The sequence below is a fragment of the Vidua chalybeata genome, chromosome 11, assembly GCF_026979565.1.
Source record: "Vidua chalybeata isolate OUT-0048 chromosome 11, bVidCha1 merged haplotype, whole genome shotgun sequence".
NCBI lineage: Eukaryota > Metazoa > Chordata > Aves > Passeriformes > Viduidae > Vidua > Vidua chalybeata.
The window spans coordinates 11813810-11827759 of NC_071540.1; the positions used below are offsets into that span (position 1 = coordinate 11813810).

The window sequence follows — 13950 nt, forward strand, 5'->3', positions numbered from 1 at the left end:
AAACTCTCATTTAGCACTGATTGGAATCTTTATGGTTACATACAGGTCAGAGGAACGTTCATAGCTGGACTTGTGTTCAGTAGAAACAGTAGACCCTTGGCTGGCCAGAACACAGTTTGCAATCATGCAGATTTGCCAGCCTCCCATCTTGAAAAATCATGAGCCAAATCCCTAGATTAGGGAAATTCAGCTAAAATAATATTCCACTAGTAATAGCACCTCAAAGACATCAATATTATGAATGACACAATAGACAACTGTCCATGACAATGGCCATATTTACACCAAAATTTCAGATTAAGGCAGTTGCACCAGGAGCTCAAACCCCCATTACAAGCAAACACTGAATTTTGTACAATTTCCCTGACATCCTTTATTGAAGTTCATTTCTGTTGCCGAATCTGCCTAATTATCTTTTACTCTGTAGGGGTAAGGTGATATCTATTGGTGGCAAAGCCTAAAGCTGGTTCTGAACCCAGCAAGCCACAATGATCTTACTGAGAGCTCTGCACATTGTGCAGAGAGCAGGGAGGGAGCGAGGCTCACACGGAGCAGGGTGAGCCCTGAGTACAGACCCACACTCTGTGTAGCCTCAGCAGGAGGGAGACAAGAAGTGCTCAGCTGCACTGCCCTGTGTAGAGTCTGTCTCAAAATCCATAATCAAAATGTTTGCTGCAAGGCACTGTGTGGGAGCATATTATGACTAAATGCATGTCATGACATACATGACTAGAGCATATCATTATATCTGTGCCATAAAAATAGGCTAAAAAATAGTAAAAAATGCTTAGGCAGGAAAAGAATGCTTAGTAATTTCTTTCTGTTTTTCTTTTTTTTTTTTTTTTTAATTTAAAATATATGTGAGATACCTTGTCTTCAGGATTAAGTCAGGTTTTGATTTTTTTCCACTTCTATGGCATAAATAAATGCTTTCATATATGCAAATGAGGAGAAAATGTGGCCTCTTTCAGCAATAGTAACTATCTGCCTGTTGCTACCTTAAAATCACAGCAATCACATCTGGTAACTGCCCTTTTCTCATGTTTCCACTAGTTTTCAGACTTCCTCTTGTGGTAGCTTGAGACTGCGCATCTGGATGTTTTAAACATACAAAGGAACTGCTAGAGCAAGCAAAAGGGAAAACGGTGCTGGGAGTTAAGATGTGCAGATAAGCAATTGGTGCACTTTGCAGCTAAAGTAACGGAGAGGCAGTGGGGAAAAGCTTTTTCCAAAGAGGAGAGCACAAGTTTAGGCAGAATGAAGACTCACATTGGCCGTGGCTTTGTTTTTAAAGTACTATTCATCCAAGTTTATCTTTTTAACAAAACTTTAGCCGCACCGTCACCAATCATTAAGTTTCCTGGAGACAGCACTCCCAAAACAGACAAAGAGCTAGCAGTGGTAAGTGTTGGTTTCATCTTTGCTTCGGATTTATATTGTTGTTTCATAAGCAGATGTTTCTTTCTTGATTCAGCTGAGGCTAAGGAATGACTGTAGCATTCTTTCCCTGAGTCTCTGGAAGTGTTAGCTAGCTAGCAAAGGTATCAGCTTTCAAAAGTTAAAACTGGAGCCAAGTAATGTTTCCTCTCTTAAAAATTTTAAAGCCAGCAAAGAAAAGTCGGTTTTTTGGTTTTTTGGGTTTTTTTTTTGTTTCCCTTAAGTCTCAAGATACAAAATATTTTCATTAAATCATCATGACTATAATCAAAAAAATTGCAATGGTAAGAGGGGAGAAAGGCACATAAGCGACATCTAATTTTTTTACTTAAGTAGAAGTGAGGGCAGTTGAGACTCCCTTAATGCATGTATCACAGCTTTCAGAAGTGTGTTTTCCAGATTGTTTACTGTGCATTGCATAAACACTGCTTTAAGGGACACTACAACTGAAAGCTGGCTCGAATTTCAGAAGCCATTGTGACTAGTTTTGACTTTGGAAAACAATCTCACCGAGGTTTAAAGAATTTTTTCTCACATCCAATCTGGAACAAAAAAAGGAGTTTGTATTTCTGTATATTAGCAAATTATAGCTCTAACTCTACAGCATTTTATTCTAACCTTTTTTTAACCCTGTGGATGTTCATAAAAGTGATATTATGGGGAAGTCCATTTAAAGGGAGATTGAGATGGATTATCCTTATTTTAGCATGTAAATTATAGACTAAATTAAAGACTAATTATTTCTCTTCTTCAGCAGTAAATCCATTTTAAGTAGAATTGAGATAAATTATTCTTATTTTAGGACACAGAGACTTGAAAGTTGGTCACTTTCCTTTAGGAGTTTGTGTGCATCTTGGGAAAGTTTGCCAGGTTAAAGGAGGTCTGAGTGAGGGTACAGAGAGAATTTCCAGTTGGGAGCTGTGTCAGAAAGTTTCAGAAAAACAGACAAACTGACCCAAATAGGACATTCCTCTGCCGTTAACAAAACAAATTCACCCAAGGTTTTGCCTTAGCAGCACAGTAGCCAAGAGCTGGGGGCGGGGGCAGTGCATTGGGAGAGGAGAGTGGGGTCCCACGTGTCTAACAGCAATTTATCCACTCTAAGAGAATCTGTTTTCTTAGACACAGACAGGCTTTTATCCAATAACTGCAATCCACATATCCCCTCATCTGTGTTTCTTTCAAACAACCTATTTATTATGTGTACTCAGAGGAAAATTACAAGCTGGTTTAACACTGCAGTCCTTCTTTGTCTTTCTTGGGGTATTCTTGGGCAATGCTAACTGGCTGCCTTTCCTCACACCCTCCGTCAGAACAGCCCCAACCCTCAGCATCAGAACACAAATTGCTATGTTGCAGCTGGACCCTGTTTCATTAATGAGCTGGATCAAAATTCCAGATCACCACAGCTCCCTGCTGACTCTGGGGAAACTGCATTTCACAGCCTAGGCCAAGATGTGGTTTGCATAGACATTACATTTTGTTCAAGATTCTCTCCTCATAGAACAGCTGATCATGGTCACTTCTCATCTTCAATAAAATCTCCATTTTAGGAAAAACTGAAAGGGGCTAGCTTTTTATTTAGAATCCTAGCAAGTAAAATTCTTCACCATGCCTCAGTTTATAGTTTTGATTGTATAGCCTGCTCCCAAACCTAAAATGGCAAGAGCAGCAGCCTGGTTCTTCAGTAAATGTCAGTCCTGACATGCAGTCAGTATTACACCATGGTACGTCATTGGGGGATGCAAGCAAAGGCATAGGAAAACCCATCAAATTACATGAAATGAAAACGAGGATAAGAACCAAACTGGCTTGTTTGATTACATTCTCAATGCATTTCACATAATTTCCACCAGGCCCCATTAACTACATGTGGAGAGCAGCTCAGTGGAAGCAAAGATGAAGCCACTGTGTGTCCTTCATTTGCCAGTACCACAGTCCCCACTGGAGAAATACCACATCAGGGGTTACAAAAATCACAAAAACTAGCCATAGTCTGTGCTCAATCATGATGGATGGAGGACCTTCTGAAGGAAATGGTGTAACATCTTGATTAAATCCTTTTCTGAGTAATCCCTGAACCATTTCCTATGCTGGGCAGATGAGGTTAGCCTGGACTTTGTGAGGAAGGTGGTGAAAGCTAGACTTGACCAACTGCAGTTATCAAATATCCTCTGCTTTATTTTGCTGGTGTTGTGGTTTTATCCCGTCTCCTGGGTGAACTTAAGTAATTAATTAGACACATGAAAAAGGTTTCTCTTGGGAATACTTGGTGGTGCAAGAACTTAAATGTACAGTCATTTTGTCAGGCTTCTTGTAATCCTGTTTGAAATAGTTCTCCCCGATATTCCTCATATATTTTTGGCAAATATACCTTTACCTTATTCAGGTGTCTTCCTCCCTTGGACTTGTAGTTAATACTGGGATACCATACCTGAAGGGTGTTTCTTCCTCAGCTGCAGACTGTTTTTTACTGGAAAGATCAGTAACTTGCAACCTTCCTGTCTCACAGCACTTGGCAAGGGCACCTCTCAGCTCTGTGCAGTGCCAAGCACCCATTTGGGTGCAGTTTGGGAATACCTGCCATTTCACATGGCTTCTCTTTCACAGAAGGGCATAAAACACTGTAAACCCATCCTTAAGAGAATGAGAGGAGACTTTCGTGGGTATTATTTTAGGAGATGAAAATAATGTGATTTGTGCCATCTTTTTGGTCCCTTATGACCACTCTTTTTTAATGAGAAAGAACTTTGTGAACTGCCACCACAGCTGTATCAGAAACATCAGTCTGGCCATAATGTGCTGGAACTTTCAATGGAGTTTTAAGTATGCAAATATTGATTGGCTGCAGTGTCCAAGCAACTGAGATGTTACCAAATACTTTCTTCCTCAAGTCTTTGCAATGTTTGACTCAAAAGCAAACACATCCAACATTCAAACAACTCTTGGTTTGAGTAAAGAATGGGGTTTTTCTTTGCAATCAATGTGGTCTCATTTGTGGGGTTGCTTTGATTTCTTGAGAAGTTTCTCAATAATGCAGCTTCTTCCAACAAAACATTGCACAAAATCTAAACCTGTAAGCAGATTTATGCACAATAAAGAAACAAAAAAAAGGTAAACCCATTTTTACTTTGTAGTTCTACATTAAAGCTCTATGCTCTAATAACTGAAAGCAATTTATTAAGTAAAGGTGATAGCTAATAATGGAAATGATTATTTAATTAGCAACATCATGTGATCAAGGATGCTTTGTATCAATTAAGAAGATTCTGCTGGTCCCTCACTTACTAGTAATTGTAATTTTTAAAAGAAAACTTGCAAATTACAGAAGGAAAGCTAACATGGAATTATAGTATTTATTTATTTATAATGATTAACTATTTAGTTTATTAATTTTAAAGTCTTTGTTCTGTGCTTTTTTTCCCCAAGCAATACCTGAATAAATACTATGGCTGCCCAAAAGACAATTGCAATTTATTTGTCCTGAAAGATACTCTGAAGAAAATGCAGAAATTTTTTGGGCTGCCTGAAACAGGAGATCTGGATCAAAATACTATTGAGACAATGAAGAAACCCCGCTGTGGTAACCCTGACGTAGCCAATTACAACTTCTTTGCGAGAAAGCCAAAATGGGAAAAGAATCATATAACATACAGGTACAGACTGGTAATGGTGGGCTCTGTTCACATACACCCATAGCACTTCCAAGAGCTAAAGAAGGCACTTAGAAATGCAGCAGCTGTTTAGAGGACTAGACAAGATTCCTTGAATTAGAACCCCCGGTGTTTGGATAACTACCAAATGCTCTAACAAACACCTCTGTCATTTCAAATTGTAATACATCAGAAGGAAACATATCAATGTCAACTTTCTGGTTCTGGTTGAAACTGAAGAGATTTTGGGTTTACTCTTTGCTCTGCATCCCAAGGGAGCTGGAGCAGGAGTATCTCACCTGCCCATCTGCTCCAGGAGGACCAAAGTACTTATTAATTGCAGAGGCCAAACTCCTCTGTCCTAAATCATCTCCTTTTTGCAGTCCAAAAAAGGAGATGATTAAATAAATTTTAAAATCAAACAGATGTATTTTAGATACATACAAACATGAGTTACAACAAGCCAATTGCAATAAGTTTGGCACATTCTAATTTCATCTTCTTCTGAAGAGTTAGGGACCGATACAGCTCTCATTGTGGTAAAAAACTCATTACCTTAGGTGGTCCATGAACAGACATTTACCACCAATGAGAAAAACCAGCAGATTTGTCGTAGCTGCTTGACCTAATCTTCTGTTCCCACACAAGTTTGCACTCAAAGCATCCTTTGGGCTGCAACTAACCTAATAACAACTGAAAAAAACCTGTGGCAGCTCACAGCCCCTACTTGCTGGTGTGTCTCCTCTAAATCTTCCTCATCCTCCTTAGGCATAAAGTCGTCTCTCTCACTATGCACAGCCCCAGCTGCAAAGAATTGGAAACTTGTCTTTACAAGGAATATAGCAGGTTATAATATAAGGTACTAAGAGGTCTGATTAAAGCATTTGAAGAAGAAGAAAGCAGCACACTTTTTTTTCAGTTTGTCCCTTTCTCAGGTCAGGCCTACAGCTTTATCTTACATGCTTTTCCCTCCTATCCCCCCATGTATCTTATTTCCAATGTATCCCACACACAGTTAAAGGATTAGCATTCCACAGGGATTAAACAATATACAGATAGCAACACAGGTGAGGGAGAAGGGCTGCTTTTCTTTCTTATTAAAGAGCAAAACAATGCACACTTGAAACTTTCAGAATGTTACTGAGCTCCTTTTCTGCTCTCAGTGCTGATGCAGAACCCAGAAAGTTTTGTGCAAGGCCCACTGCCATCCAGGCATTACAGCATCTGGATTTACAATTTTCTTCTTGCTGCTGAGTCAATTCCAAAAGAAAATAAACAGTAAATGCCACATCTAAACTCATCTCTGAACCAAAGGGAGGTGTTTGGGTCTCATGTGCAGCAGTGTTACCTCTTAGATGGTTTCACTGCTGAGCCTACTCAGTGTGTTGAGCAGTAAACAGCTAATACAGGGAGGATGTTTGTGTGTTACTTAACTGTTGCTTTTACCTCTAAGGATTATAGGCTATACCCCGGATTTGGATCCTGAGACAGTAGATGATGCCTTTGCTCGAGCCTTTCAAGTCTGGAGTGATGTCACACCACTGAGATTTAACCGAATAAATGATGGAGAAGCAGACATTATGATTAATTTTGGTCGATGGGGTATATCTTTCTATTTTTACTTATACTTTTGATTTTGTTCCTGTCATTAATCCTCAGTTTAGAATGATCCACCTCAATAAGTAGCACCCACGAGCCTTTCTGGCAAACCTTGTCCTAGCTCACACTTGGCTCATACAAGCTAAGATCTAATTTCGCTAAGATGTTTTCTTATACATGAGAGAGAAAGAGAGAGAGAGAAGTATTTATACAATATCCTTACTCTATATTTATCTTTCCAAAAGAGAATTGCTAGGGGCAACATTTTATTTTTAAATTTACAAATCAGAAATATGACTGAGACATATTGATACAGATCTTCAGATGGTGTGAGCTGGCTTCCTGCCACAGAAGAGAATGGAATGCCATCACACCATTTATTTATAGCTCTGTATGCTGTCTTCCAGTGATAGTGGTGAGGGTTCTAACATATTAGAGCTTAAAAATGGATTTGTGACTTCAAATTTTGACTCCATAGCTGGTTTTCATTCTTTTAGCATGGCAGAAGGCAAGCTTTCAATGCATTCTTTGATCTTGAAGTATTTAAAAATATGGATCATGAGCTGAACTGTGGTTTGAGTACAGCTGATAATGGGTGACTTGATTCATTTTCATTGTGCATGTCTTCTCAATTAATTTTGGTTTCCTCTGAAAGAATGTTTATGGCTTTTCAGTGTAAACATGGGGCATTTAGCTACTTCTGGATAGTCACAGAATTTTTAATACTAATGAAGATACTTGTGCAGCCAATTACTTGGGAGGTTGACTTTGGAAGTTAAGTGAACAGTTCAAAGAATAACTGAGCTCTTTGTAAAAGCTTTAATTTCAAGCTGGTTTTCTTTGCTTTAGCTACTGATGAGTTGACCTCAAAAGCTGTAGAGATTCTGTACACTCAGGACTTCAGATCCTCATCCAGACTGGCTCGGTTTAAAAAAAAAAAAAAAAAAAAAAAAAAAGTCCACAAAAGCAGAAGTGTTTCTGCTGGTTTTAGTACTTGGCTATAGCCAGCTAAAAATCTATGGGCAAAGAGCTCCTTCCAAATTCAGTCATTGCTATCACTTTACTGCAGGTCATATTCACAGGGGCTGAGACATGCACAAGGTTTCTTAATTTTTAACCTTTCTCTTAAGGGTCTAGTTTGAAAAAAATGGGATTGCAGTACCTAACATAGGTCAGAATCTTGTCCTTCACAACTGACACGCTAGTCTCCTGAAGGGAATTAACTGAACTGGTATTAGGAGTGACACCAGCCTGAAATCAGTGTAACAGAGGAGAGAATCAGGCCTGTGTATTTAGGGCTTCTGTTAAATGCCAAGACATCAGACCAAAAGACCAGAAATGATGCAACTGGAGATGCTGGCAGCCAGCTTTGATGCACAGGTCAGTGTGGTGGGAGAGCTATGAATACCAGGGCTATGCCCGTGCCAGCCTGCCTTACCCACAAGTGGTGTACTTCCAAGAAAAGCCTACAGTGTAATAACAGCAGAGCTGCTTAACCTGCTGCTGCCCTGTGAGCTGCCTGAGTGCTTGAAGTGAAGGAGAAATAGGCTCCTTCAGGGCTCAGAGCAGCAAGAGCAAGCTGGCTTTCCAGAGCTCACTGCTGAGACAGCCAGCTATGCCTTCCTGCTGTCTCTATCCTGCACAGAGGAAAGAGCACAACAATCTCAGGTGCAGCAGAAAAGAGCAGCCTGCAAAGTGAAATCTGCCTTTACTTTCCAATCTGTGTTGGAGAGTGGTAGGAACCACCTGAAAATATCACTCATCTACAGTATTTAAGTTACATCCCCCTGTCAGCCTCCATCAAGAAACAGCACTGTGTGTGCAGTTGTACATCTCAGGTACAATAGTTCACTATTCTTCACGATTTTTGATTTCTTTCCACCACACTTAGGAGATATAAAATACCATGCTGTGACAACTGCAGTACTGACACTTCATGTTCTTTGTTAGAACTGGCTGCTTCTCTTCCGGATCAGTCTTGCTAGCACAACCCAAACCAGTAAATTCCCTCACTAAAGTATTCTGCTGCTGTCTTGGATGGGAAAGTATGCATTCATGTATAGACTCTGCCTGAGGGCATTAGAAACTGCTCATTTTTGTCTGCTCACTCCTGCAGAACATGGTGATGGCTATCCCTTTGATGGCAAAGATGGTCTCCTGGCCCATGCCTTTGCACCAGGACCAGGAATTGGAGGAGACTCCCATTTTGATGATGATGAACTGTGGACTCTCGGGGAGGGACAAGGTACGTGACTTTTTCATGTTTCAGAACATACAGCCTGCTGGCTGCTCTATTTTAATGCTGCATTACATATTTTCATTGACTGTCAGTAAGTATTAGGAGGTGAAAATTCATTTATACAATTTTAAATTTCTGCCATTAAAACAATGCTATGCAAAAGTGATTTATCTATGCATTAGTATATATTCCAGCACCAATACTGTATTCTTAAGACTCCATGTGACAAACTGAAATAAACCCCAAGATCTGGGTGTGTCTGTGTTTCCACCCTGTCCCCCCTGCTACAGCAAATGTCATGCAAGGCCCATTGGAAATACCAAAGTGGTTTATGAGGCACAAGGCATGTTCAGCTCATGTTCAGCTGTTGCCTGGAACCTTTGAAACTATACTGAACATTTTAGACCATATTACTTAAGAAACTAAATTACTAAATGTATTAACAGCACATTTTTAAAATTTGCCTTGCCATAGTAACAACATATATATTTTTCTGGGCTGATTCTAACACTCCACTGTGAGTAATATCCATGTAATTATTTTTAAATTACCAGTTTATATTTCAGCTATGATCATCTTGCCAATAGAGAGACCAGCAGCATATTGAATTTCAAAGTGGAAATTCAGACTGCATTTCTATATCAGTATCTTCCAGGAAAAGATGTCCAGAAACTGTATTTTTTGTATCAGTGGGTGGCTAACTTCAGCACTGCATTTGTTCTCCCTATAGTGGTCAGAGTGAAGTATGGAAATGCAGATGGTGAATATTGCAAATTTCCCTTCTGGTTCAATGGCAAGGAATACAACAGCTGCACAGATGCAGGACGCAGCGATGGATTCCTCTGGTGTTCCACAACCAAAGACTTCGATGCAGATGGGAAATATGGCTTTTGTCCCCATGAGTGTGAGTAGACCAATGTTTCTACTGTTTTTTTTCTAGCAGACTGTTCCCTTCTTCTTTGCTCATCCACTTCTTCTTGTGCTTTTCTCACTTCCTTCCCTTTCAGATAAAGGAATGCATGTCTTTCAGAAATCATAACATACCAGTACCTGTACAAAATTATTAGAAATCCATGAAAACTAAGACTGTAGTTCATTTCTACCTGCTTGGAATATGAACAGAACTCTCTTTCACAAGAATTTGATTTCATATTTGGAAACATTAATTTGCAGATTAGAGAAAGTGTATAATGTCTTCATGTAGTCATAACTTTTTAAAATTAAACACAAGATTGTCATTATTATCTTTCAAATGTATTTATGGCAATATGTTTCCTGTAAAAACAACAGGAACACATATTTCTGTACTTGAAAATCTTAATGAGCCTTTACAGCTTGAGGATATAACATTTCAGACAATTTATTGGTATGAGTGTTAATTTCATCTCCTGTACATCACACAGCAGGAAACCTTTAGAGAAGCAATTAAGTATAATTGGCTGTAGCCTACTGAGATAATTTGTCAGCAGTGAGAAGAGTAGAGAAGGTAAGGTGCGTTCAGCCACTCGTTCCACCTCCTGTTTGCTAGTTCCTGGCACATATATTAACAGCCATTCCCAGTACTGCAGTTTCCCACATTAATTTTTTTCCATTTGTACGTAACCAGCTATTAGCTTTGGGGAGTGTTTCATCACTCTTTACGTTTCATATCAAGCCCCGGGTCACTAAAATTCCTGTCTATTACTCCGGGGTCTTAACAAATGAGGAGAGTTTTAAAGAGAACAAACCAGAAAGCAATGGTGCTTTTTTTCAGATTCATGCTAATCCTGGTTGAAACAATATTACTAAATTTACAGTATTATGGCTACATGCAGTCAGTACCAGGAAAGAGAATGCAGATTGCTGAAAGAAAGTTAGTGATGCCTTAAGCTAATAACACATGTTCAGGGGTTTGCCAGCCCAAGAGTGCACAAGTAGAGCCCAACATGTCCCAGCATACAAGTATTGCCACACATGTACATGTATTAATATGTACCTGTCTGAAAAGAAACACATTTTCCAAAAGTTTGCAGATATGTGCACATAGAAAAAGTTCAAAACAGGATTCTCTGGAATCCTGTTGTAGCTAAACACTAAATGGAGTCCTGCTTGACAAATTGTTGGGCTTTTTCAAGCAAGACCATACAGTTTCAAATACAAAGTTACATATTTTCTGCATCAGGATGGTGGTGATTTCCAAAGACAATCTGTTGTAGAACATATCAGTCTTCTAGCCCTAATGTGGTAAAAAGTTATTCTTTAATTTCCAAACCCCTAATTGCCTGTTAAAGATCACATTTAGAGCTAGGATCTACCCTGGTGACAGCTATTTATACAGCTACAGAGGATGAACAAGCAGGAGTAGGAACTTTATACAGACTACAATTCATTTTTTTAAAGTTATTGTTAGTGGTATGGCTTCCAGAGTATTTACTTCAGCATGCTATAAGTGTGCACATGCATATAACTGCACAATCTTTCTTTTTTCTTTTTTTTTGGGGGGGAAACTTTGCCATCTACTTCATTTCCCACCTTTGCCCAAATCTCCTCTTCCATGGGTTAATTCTTTCAGCCAGAAAAGATAAAAATTTGGCTCATTTCTTTAAAATACTGCAAGCACCCAGATAGTCAGAAGGAAGCCCAGATTATAGGCAGCTGGAGAAATGGAGATCCACATACCCTGACTGATACACTTCTGTAACATCCTAAGGTCATGCAAGGCTGAAAATATAAGCAGTGAAGCACTGTCAGGGAGAGCTGATTCTGAAAGTGAAGTTCCTGGAAATGCCAGTGTCAACGTTTCTGAAATGGAACAGAAGGGTTTCAGCCTTTTGTTTCTGATGTAATTGTTTTGCAAGATCCATGAACAGTTATGCACAGATGTTTCTAATTAAATGCAGAGTGGCATTGTTCACTCATTATTCCAAGGCAGCATTTGCTAAACCCCAGCTAATACATTCAGATAGGGGAGGATTTACATCAGAGACTCTGTGCTAGGGGCAACATTCCTTCTTGTTGGCCTTTGTTTCTCACTGAAATTATTTTCAATTCTTCTCATTATAGAGCCACAGTGCATATATGGAAACATCTTTACTGCTATGGTGCTGCACCAGGCTTTTCTAAAGTTAATCCCAGATCTGTACCTCAAGTTTGTAAACTGATTGAACTATAGTTTGTCAAAGCAAAAGGCAAAGCAGAGAGTTATCTACCTACTACACAAACCTTACACAGGTGTGCTGAACTTCTCCTTTGCCATATGGAATATGGATCTTGCCATATGGATTTTGATTATCTCTCATTTGCAAACTCCACTGACACTACAGGCAGTTTAGGCTCCTAACTTTGGTCCTCCAAGATCTAACAATGAGCCCTCTGCCTGTACCTCCCTCACACTCACCACAGCTCCTACAGGCTGCTGCCCGACCTCTCTCCCAGGCAGAGCCCTCCTGAAGCTGCAGCCACCTCCGCCTTGGATCTGTGCCACGGGGGTTTTAGCAGCCTTCCAGCATGAGGTTTCCTGACATCACAACTGGCTGATTTTTCTAGGAAGAGCTAAAAGTGAAGTTCACATATTAGTAATGTCCAGTCTGAATCTGCTCTCACTTCAGTGTTATCTTCACCAGTTTTTCAATTGCTGAGCTTACCAAGATGCAGAACTAGGCCCTTTAAGGTCCCCTTACAAGTAAATTGCCCTTTTGTTTTGGGGAAACTGCCCTAGTCTCCAACTTTCATTTACATTAAAGCAATTTTATAGTAAGGAGGGGAGCATTGAAAACTTAATAAACCATTGTTGTTACCATCACATGATGTAGCCTCAAGCAAAATGAAAAACTGCATTCTGACTGTGACTCAGAAAGGCTGCATGCAAAGAGACTGGCTTTCCATATGGTTTTTGCAACTCAGCCACATGTAAACCAATATAAAAAAGGCTATTAAAATGCAGCATTTGCCAGACCTAGAGCTGGAAGCAGCTCATGGTAAGTGAGTCATCTAAACAACTCAGTTTAACTTTGCTCTCCAATTCTATCATTACTTTAAAAAAAAAAAAAAATTTAAAATAAAGTTCTTCTCCAATCACAATAGTCCTACTTAATGCATCTTTCCTATCTTAGTACAGCATCTGAGACAAAACCCAACATTTGCAGCTTGCCCTTTTGGGGAGGCACAGTATGTGTTGCAGACAGGACCCCATCCATGCCCAGGATGAAGAAGGATAGAATCACTGCTGTAGGCAGAGCAGAGGTTCAGCAAATGTGTGTGTGAGCCAGGCCTGCAAAGCTCCAAGTCCTCTCATTAGTGGCACTGGAACTTCTATAACTTACCAGTTCATGTCCTTAATGCTGTGGCCAATTACTGGTTTAAATGTAAAAGGCAAAATGGACCATCTGTGTCACAATAGCCCATTGTCAGAACCCTTTCCCAATCACCCTGAAGCCAGAAGAGGTCTGGGGGGTTTATTTAGTGCCACTCTAAAGAAGCACACACATAAACAATGCCTCTCCCACTGATGCATCAGACTAAGCAAAGGCAAACCCCCTCCAACCCTACACGAACACTGAGGCTGTAATGGCTGTTGGCTCATCAAAAACAACAGCAAAATTAGAACTAACCTGCCAAGCTTCTCACACACACATTTGGGTTTTAGCTGCAGCTTTAAACTGGATGAGAGAGGGGGGGGAAGGTACCCTTGGACACCTTAAAAAGGCCAAATAGTGCATGCTTTACACTGGGAATTCAAACAGATAAGTCATTCTGCAGTGCTGTTGTTAAAATTCCTGGGGAATTAGCATATGAATGCATGAAGGATTTTGATCTCTGTTCAAGGCAAGGCCTAGAGGAGTTTGTTGCCTTCACAGTCTCTTCTCACCAGCACATGGCACAGCACATTGTCCTACCACAGAGGATTCCCACTGATAGAGCAGCCAGGAGAAGACACAGTCTTCTGATTCACAAGATGTCTGATACTCCAAGCCACCTGCATTTTCATAGAAATCAATTTGAACTCACATTTTTTTAAATATCAGCATATATCAGAATATCAGA

General features: G+C 39.8%; 1 protein-coding gene across 1 annotated transcript in view; it reads left to right on the forward strand.

Annotated features, from left to right (window-relative positions):
• Nucleotides 1–1116: 1116 nt before the first annotated feature.
• The window catches only part of MMP2 (matrix metallopeptidase 2), a 29385-nt gene continuing 16551 nt past the window's right edge, over nucleotides 1117–13950 (forward strand). The window contains exons 1-5 of the mRNA XM_053953078.1: nucleotides 1117–1401; nucleotides 4867–5093; nucleotides 6544–6692; nucleotides 8806–8934; nucleotides 9659–9832. Of these exons, the coding sequence (XP_053809053.1) occupies nucleotides 1258–1401; nucleotides 4867–5093; nucleotides 6544–6692; nucleotides 8806–8934; nucleotides 9659–9832 (823 nt within the window). The 5' untranslated portion in view covers nucleotides 1117–1257. The remainder of the gene's footprint in view (nucleotides 1402–4866; nucleotides 5094–6543; nucleotides 6693–8805; nucleotides 8935–9658; nucleotides 9833–13950) is intronic.